Genomic DNA, 8,908 nt, shown 5'->3' on the forward strand with positions numbered 1-8,908 from the left:
TATTTTTGGGACATAAAACCACATGAGGCATTTAGTAGTACAAGACTTTTTAATGAGTCTTTTATAATAAAACAAAAGAAGACATGTGGAGGAAATCTAAAAACAACAGCAAACTTTCCAGAAGAGATTTGAGGCAATATTTACACAGATTATAAGTGTAGGAATGTTGACTTTATTGCGGCATTTTACAGGCCTTACAGAGAAAGCATGAAACCAAAATCTGCATTAGGAATCCTATTTTAGGATGCTCTGGGAAAACGTTTCAAGGAGTGTTTTTCATTGAGGAGAGAAGGTGTGGTGGTGTTGGTCTTGCAGAGGTGAAAAACTGAAAACTCCCTTAACACTAGTCTTACCTTTGACAATGCTTGACTAGAAAGAAAAATACTTCTTCAAGAAACTATTCTGGTAAGACTCAAATGTAGGTAATTATAAAATGCTCAAAAATACTTTTTATTTATTTATTTTAATGGCAAACTGTGGGGTTGCCGTTCTTTGCTTCACTGAATGGGTCATCTGGGATTGAGCAGTTAGGATCTAACACAACATTAATTCAAAGTGTTGAATATAAGACACAAAATTGCAAATAAAACTGCTTCTGGACCTGAAACTGTAAAAATATGATCTTTCTCTGAGTGCCTAATGAAAATCATAACACAACACAGTTTAAAGAAAATAAGTTAAAAAAAGTTAAATTATCCTTAGGTAATAACGGAGCTATTAAAAAGCACTGGAAAAAACCTTCTTACATATACACTTACATACAAAGCACCCTTATTTTTTTATTTTCCATCTTGAGATTAAGACAGGACCTTAAGGGAGAAAGTGAAAACTCATATCATTATCATTTGCCTCAGGTGAACAACATAAATTCAGAACAGAAAGACTAATACAGTGAACTCAAACCCAGTGCTGTAGATCTATCAGAGTGAAGGGTTTAACTCCAACACAACTGGTTCTACTACTCAAATCATTGCTAACGGAACAAAACCTTGTACCTTCAAAATGGTAACTTTAGGAGGAAGAGACATTCTTATAATGGAGGTTAATGTAATGTGATTTTTTTTCCCCAAGTAATTTTAGATTATTTCTATTGGTCTGTCCATCATGACTTTTTAGCACATTTTACAGGGTACCTGAAATGTTCAAATTATGGATAAAAAGTAACAAAAAAAAGACAAAAATGGAGATACAACGTTTTTCCATGACAGCAAACGAAATGTTACTGGACCTAATGATACAGTTAATTATTGGATCAAGTGTGTTACATCAGGGCTGGAACTAAACTCTGTAGGGTGGCAGACCTCGAAGAGTGAGGTTGGGCAGAGATGTGGTCATATATACAGTATATTGTTCATATATGCTCTTTATGAGAGTGATAGTCAGTCATGGCATTATAGCTCACCTGTCTTGGCCTTAAGGCACCTAGATTAAAGCGACAGCATACAATGTCCACAAAAAGGCCAACCAGCCTGTGGAGCAAGTCTATAACAGGAGAGAACAGATGTAAAATCTTTGTCAGTCATGCAAACACACAGCAATGTTAAAGGGATGTTGTGAAGTTCTCAAGGCCATTTACATTCAGAAAAAATATATACGTATGTGTTAGGATGGGTAGAATAATTTAGACCTACACTCAAGTAAAACTGTTTTAAATACAGTGAAATAATGACTTAATGAAAATGAAAGTAACTTTCCAAAAACAATTTGAGTAGAAGTAGTACCAGGGTAAAAAACTACTTAAGTACTGAGTAACCTGTAGAACTGCAGTATAACTTCTCAGCACAGGAACTGAAGTTTCTATTCTTCTCTTTTTGATGCAATTTTGGCCTAAAATGAACCTACAAAGTCAGGGTGTATTCAATCATAAAGCAGTACAGTTGCTGTCAGCAATGTAACGGAATGAAATTAAAAGCAAAAAAGTAATTAATAACTACTACATAACTACTGACTAAAACTGACTCAGTAAGACGTAATAGAATTAAATGTATTATATATTGGAAACACTCAGGAAAGAACACCCATTCAGATTTTGCTTAAGTACACGTACTTGCATAAATAAACTAGTTTTTACCACGTCTGGTGTGTACACTTACCTGAGGTGGAAAAGATGCCCCCAATAATTCCACTTAGCCGCACAAGGAACTTTCCTATAGGCATGTGCTCCTCAGTCACTCTCACCATCAGAGGGTTCAGCTTATACTTCACAAAGATTCCTGATGCACCATGGCTGCCTGATGTATGGTTTATTACCTGTTCCTGCATCACAGGTGACATTTCAAAGATACAGCCACACATGAACCAGCCCAATGTGCAATTACAATCAAAGTGTAAATATGAGTGGATAGTTTACCTGCTCTGTGACAGAATACTGATGCGTGTCTATAGATAGCTCAGACGTCCGCAGTTTGGTAGGAACAATAGTGACAAAATACTGAAACCGCTGCTCCCCTGCACAAAAAGATATAAAAGCAAAAAACAAAGCTAATATAAAAGCATAATAGCGTAAACAAAGCATGGTCTTATCAGTACCTACCAAATAAGTTAACTGTGCTTAAAGCACTACTAAGGATACATACGTTCTAATGTAATTTTCTCTGTAGCGTCCAGAGGATTGATGCGTCCTGGGACAACTTCTCCAAAGGAAAGATGGTCTATTCGATGCGAGAAGTTTTGAACTGTAAGACAAGAGACTTTTTGGTAATTTGCTATCTAAAACTGAATGACAATATATTAACTATTTACCAGTTTTCATGCTAAACTGCTGTATCCTATGGGAAATAAATAAATAGCACTTTAAGAGTGAAAAAAGAAAGGTAGACTTAACAAATGGACATTTCACCACCTAGTGGACATTTTCAGAATAAGGTATTCTATGTCCAATCCTCAGAGAACTGTCCTTGATTTTTTTCCCACAGTCTCATTATAGCAAAGCCAAAGAAGGACGGCATAATTTCAGAAATTGTATTATATTCAAGAACAAATGAACTCATTCAGTCTTGTACAATCAAATAGATTAGTCTATATAATCTAGTTGGTCTAGCAGAGGGATCTCACCATTATTTGTGAGTAAAGACCCAAAGTGTGCATGACCTCCAGAATAATGTACGGCCCTGCATTTGGAAAAAGAAAATCATGACATGTAATCAGATCTTGGATATGTGCAAATTATATTGAGGTAAATAATTGCACTATAATATTTTAGCAATACACACATTTCCCAGCTTTCAGATGATTTTCTGTTTTAACCATCAGGTCACCTTCAAACATTTTGGCAGCACATAATAAAAATCCTGAAAAAAAGTTCAGGGTTTACAGTTCTCACATGTATATATGCACACATACTTGCCCAGCGTGAAGTGGAGGTTCCCCTCGACTTTGTTGACGTAGAAATGTCCAAGTATTCTGCAGGCATTGAGAGATCCAGAAAGAGAATCACTTCTGGGAGGGCAACAAACAGCATGTCAAGATTCATTTATTACATTTGTGCCTAATTCTTGAGAGCCCAATAGATTTGCAATCCAAACCCAATACATTCTCTTTAAAAACTTTTGTTTAAAAAGTACCCCAATCCCTGCTTGCCCAGCTGACAAAATGACCCCATTAGGACGTTTTCAGAATGTTATTTTCTCTGCCTTGAACTGGTGCCCACTGCTCGTCAGCCTCCTGGACCAGTTTGACCACCATGGAGCTTCCTGCCATACAACGCTGTGCAAACCTAACCTTCATGAACTGACCCTCCTAATGATACTGCTGCTGCACAGACTCCAATTATTTAATCACAGCCATTGCTTCTCCTGCTCTGCCCCCTTTTCCGTATTTCTACTAATGGTCAAACCTTATTCTCTGCTCATGTTTCATTTATGTTATTGTTTTCCTATCCGGTGTCAAGTAGAGGAGGATGGGTTCCCCTTTTGAGTCTTGGTTCATCTCAAAGTTTCTTCCTCTTGCTCTTAAAGAGTTTTTCCTTGCCACTGTTGCCATTGGCTTGTTCATGGGGGCTTGGACCCAGAATTTTCTGCAAGGCTGCTTTGTGATAAAGCGCCTGTTGTAAAAAGCGCTACATAAATAAACTTTGACTTGACTTGACTAGGATCCCACAGATAGTATAAAGAATATCTTTTCTGATGTTCTCACAACATTCCAAGAACATCTCCATACAATTATGATAAACATTTTAGCACATGAAAAACTATGTTGTTTCAAACAGTTTTTGCTAAACTTGGATTTAGGGCTGGGCAATATGATAATATATATCATTATTGTGATAAATTACATCATAATACAATGTAATATGCTTTTTGCACATATCATGCATATCCTCAGTACCTGTAGAACACTGACCAACTGCATGTTTCATTATAAAGAGGAAAATAAGTCCTCTGGGTTTTGTGCAACACAGTATTCCAAATATTGAATAAAAATCACTGTATTCACAGTTTTTGAAAGTATTTTAAAATGTAGCACTTCTAGTCCTTTTTTCTCTGTTCAACTGATCAAAGGCCTGAAAAAATAAATCTTGTGATATCTCGTGTATTGTGAAAATTTCTTGAACTATTGCAATATTATATTGTTGCCATACCCAGCTCTAAATGGATGGATGAACTAAATATGGCTGTTGCTTAATGTTCTCAGAATGTTGTTCTTGTAACATCATGCTATGATCAGCATGAGCAAATATTGATGTTGATGAATGTCCTACAATGTGAGTTGTAACTGTCATTAAAGCGGACATATCTGTAGCATTCATAAACCTTCCTGTATGTCCTCCTACTGTTTAGCACAAAATGTTATTCAGTGAATAACATTACCCTCATAACTAGACATTTGAATACAGTTTAAAGTTTATCATTGCAGTTTTTATATTACTTTATCATCATGTGTTTATCTGTTGCAGTGGTTCTCAGTTCTGGTTCTGGAGTACCACTGCCCTTTATGTTGTTATGTTTTCTTTAACACAGGAAGGGCTCGTTAATTAGTGCATTAGCTGTACATGTTTGTTGGGAGCATAGGAAACTACAATTTGCAGGGCAATGGTATTATTAGGAGCAAGGCTGAGAACTACTGACAGTGCACAGTACCTAGAAATTACATAAACCGAATTCAGAGTGTTAGACAGGCAAAAATGGCGATATCTGCAGAGCTGTGGCCCACCAGGGACTGAGTTTGACATGCCAATCTAGTAGAAATGACAAAAACATACCGCAGAACTGGGGGAAAGAGAAACTCCTTTACTGCATCCCTAAAAAGCACATGTTGAAGGGATTGCTCCTCTCTGAGTTTGCTCTGGGATTGCAACAATGTCCTACAATTTTAAATTAGAGAAAGAAGAACTAATCATGCAGCAGAACGTACAGGGCAACTTTTTAAAATCAAAAGTCTTTGTTCCATTACAAAAGTGTCTCAGCAAATTATTTCTCAGCATATTAAGTCTGGCTTACTTTTGCCAAAACCTTTGCCAAGGGTTCAGCTCAAAGTTTACCTACATGAAAAGAAAATGAATTAAGAAGAGTGGTCAACCAGAATTACTCGAAACTGAGAACTACAAAATAGACATAATTTACGTTAATGACCAATCCCACTCACAGGTTCGTATCTGAGTTCCGTTAAAGAAACCATGGTGTTTGCCCGATCCAGCACATCTGCCCCAACCACTGTTCAGAACATGGAAATACAGAAGGTCCATCAGTAAAAGTGAGACTAAAATTCTGCTTTCAACATTCATGAAAGATCCTCACCATTTGCCTACAAGTTAAGCAAAAGTCAGAGATGATCTTTAATTTATTTAATCTCTAGTCAAAATGGCCATTGAGTTATTCATTATATATATATATATATATATATATATTATATATATATATATATATATATATATATATATATATATATTTTATATATATATAAAAGAAAAATACAGGCCTCAACAAGTAAATATTATATCAACATTTTTAAGTATTTAGTGTGTCCACCCTTTGCCTTTATTACAGCTTCCAATCTTTTCAGCAGATTTGCTTTCAAAGAAATCTGCAGGGATATTTTTCCACACCTCCAAAGTTCAGCCTTTAAGTTAAGTTAAGATGCATTTAAATGAATACAAAAATGAATAACTGTTGTTTTGATTGGAAACTAAATAAACAATGAAAGGTGTTCTCTGACTCTTGCTCATTAGCATATTTGTGCCCAAAGATTTGCATAGATTACTATTTTGGGACAAAAACACTTACTCTGGCATTCCATCGCAACTGTGATGTCAATGTTTATTCTCAATTTGCTGTCAAGGAAAAGGTAACAAGCAAAAATATGTTTTTTAATAGTTTAATAGTTCAATTTTGTTAAAAAAAACTGTTTGTACGAATGAAACTTAAGTCGGCAAACCTGGAAAAGTCTTTATCCACTTCATACTCATATTTCATCCATGTGTCTTGATACACGAAGAATTCCAAAACGGTCAGAAGTGCCATGGACGCAAAAACAGTCAATGACACTGGAAGAAAATATGGACAGTATACAGTTATTAGCTCCTCAGACTTTACACCATTTCAGATTCTGTTTTGGAGATAGTAATAGGAACTACTTGTTCTGCAGATGAATGCTTTTGAGATAAAAAAAAATAATCCATATAGTATATGTCCATAGAGATAATTTATATTCACCTGCTCCCCCAAAAGCCGATGTTTCAACATAGCTCTCTGGCACTTTAGGGAAGGCATCCAGCTCTTTCACTAGACTGAGAGCCCTCTTACGGTTCAGTCGTCTCATTGTTCAAATAACCCCCCTGCAATGAACCTGTGCAAGCAACCGACTTTACATCAGAAAAGTATTCTTTAAATATAAACACAAAACTTAGTCAGCACTGTTAAGCAAATGGTGTATACATTGACATAAAAATTCAAAATATGTGCACATATGTGAGTAAAACTGACAACTGTAACTACATACATGTATACAATTTATTACTGCAAAATCACATTTAAGCGGCACCTATCAGCAAATGTTTTATTATTGTACAACAAGACATTAACTGGTCTAAGACTCCTATATACTGAGTTTTGTAAAACTGCTTAGAAAGGATTAGAAATGATCAACAGCTAGCATACAGTATGTGCTGCAGAATATTTACTATAAAACTTGTAGCAAAGGACAAGAGTAGTCTACTCTTTCATTCTCAAATAAAAGACTAAAGGGCAACTAGAGTGCAAGCAAGAAAATAAATTAGACAGTTTCTGTTTCTTACCGCATCTGAAGAAAATGACAGTATGAAAATACAGTCATTCACCTGCCACAAAGCAAACACCTCATCTACTCACTGCCGCATTGTGAAACAGCTGGTTTTTCCAGTCAAACAAAACTTCAGATAGTACTTCACAAGCAGGAAGGGCTGAACTTAAGCAACCCAGCACATGAGTAGTTTTTAAATATATTTACAGAGTTGAATCTGCTGTGTTAGATTAGGGAAAGCACAAAAAAATGTGATGGTGTAGATTTTCCCCAGCACTACAATTGGGAACTTCTGTTTTAGGTGAAAGCAAAAACACATACGCAAGTGATCATACCGGTATGATATCATACGGCAATCAAACAACCAAATAGGATTTCTTAACTACAACATGCTAAAACTTGTTTTTAAAAGGATTACTCTCTGTCATATACAAACCCTTATAGTGCGTAGTGTACATTTTCAGCCAAGCCAACAGCTTCAGCCAACGCTGCAATAGGAAGGCAGAGGTAAAGCCAGAGAGCAAGAAAACCAAACAATTGATTGAGCCCCTTTTTGGCCAGGCCACAGACATTAAGTTTAGAATGCTGCCCAAAGTTAATTTAAAAAGGTTGTTTTAGACAATGAAGCATCACTAATGCTGACAGACTATTGATATTAACAGTTTAATTATCCTCTTCCTGTGACAGCTTTATTATACTATAGCAGTAATCATTTAAGACTATAACGGAAATATGCCTAATCTTGTGCCCTGAAAAGCACCAATCTTGCAATCTGATTGGCTAGTAAATTTTTCCCCACCTGTACTCTGATTGGCCATCCTGCAATATGATTTACTGTTTAAAAACTGCACTTTGATTGGCTAGCGGAATCCTGCACTCTAATAGGCCACTTGAATCTTATGATCAGATCTGAAACTGAAACTTGTCTTAAACTATAAGTCACAGGGTGGGATAGAGTAGATATACACACACACATATGTACATACATACACACATATGTACATACATACATACATACGTATATATATATATATATATATATATATATATATATATATATATGTGTATAAAAATGTATCTACATATATATACATATATATATATACACACATATATATATATTGTATATATATATATATGTGTGTGTGTGTACATATATGCATGTACATATATATATATATATATATATATATGCCTACTTACTTTCTACAGCGGTACACTGAAGTCTCTTTTCTGGTTTAAAGACTTGCAATATTTAAAATCTTAGAAGTGGGAAGAATTTGAGGGCAGACTGCTTGAAATGTTTTTTTGTTTTTTGTTTTTTTTCTCCAACCAACTGGCTAACGTACAAAGAATCTAGATAGTAGTTTATATTACTGTGGGGAAGCTAAACAACATATCTATATTTTAGCGTGTACAAAATCATGGCAGTAAGGATATTTGTATTACAGTGTGTAGTTTGTAGTACATATTTGCATAAGGCATGCTGGGTATTGTAGTGAATTTACAATGACAGACGAAAACAGAAAAAAGACTTCAGTATTACAGCAGCGGAGGTAATTGGACGAACACAGGGCAGTGCTTTTAAAGGTTTCTGAATTGCATATTTCTGATGTGTGGCTAGCGTATATTCATTAATGCATGACTGTATCTATCTCTCACTGTAAACAACATGAAAATGTTAACAAAATGA

At 35.4% G+C, this 8,908-nt stretch overlaps 1 protein-coding gene across 2 annotated transcripts; it reads right to left on the reverse strand.

The window, feature by feature from the left end:
* Window positions 1–514: 514 nt before the first annotated feature.
* si:ch211-225b10.3 (endoplasmic reticulum-Golgi intermediate compartment protein 2) lies at window positions 515–7,310 on the reverse strand. 2 transcript variants are annotated; one of them, XM_036571727.1, is made up of 14 exons: window positions 7,232–7,310; window positions 6,651–6,783; window positions 6,373–6,481; window positions 6,222–6,268; window positions 5,584–5,651; window positions 5,439–5,479; window positions 5,201–5,302; window positions 3,343–3,438; window positions 3,055–3,110; window positions 2,577–2,675; window positions 2,351–2,448; window positions 2,094–2,256; window positions 1,403–1,482; window positions 515–809 (listed from the first exon to the last, which is right to left on the reverse strand). In XM_036571727.1, the coding sequence occupies exons 2-14, from the start codon at window positions 6,754–6,756 to the stop codon at window positions 798–800; spliced, it is 1,077 nt and encodes a 358-aa protein (XP_036427620.1). In that variant the 5' UTR covers window positions 6,757–6,783; window positions 7,232–7,310; the 3' UTR covers window positions 515–797. The 2 variants fall into 2 exon arrangements, with proteins under 2 accessions (XP_036427620.1, XP_036427619.1); XM_036571726.1 differs by lacking the exon at window positions 515–809 and having other exon boundaries at window positions 1,132–1,482.
* Window positions 7,311–8,908: the final 1,598 nt, after the last annotated feature.

This window comes from Colossoma macropomum, unplaced genomic scaffold (assembly GCF_904425465.1).
Source record: "Colossoma macropomum unplaced genomic scaffold, Colossoma_macropomum, whole genome shotgun sequence".
Classification (NCBI taxonomy): domain Eukaryota; kingdom Metazoa; phylum Chordata; class Actinopteri; order Characiformes; family Serrasalmidae; genus Colossoma; species Colossoma macropomum.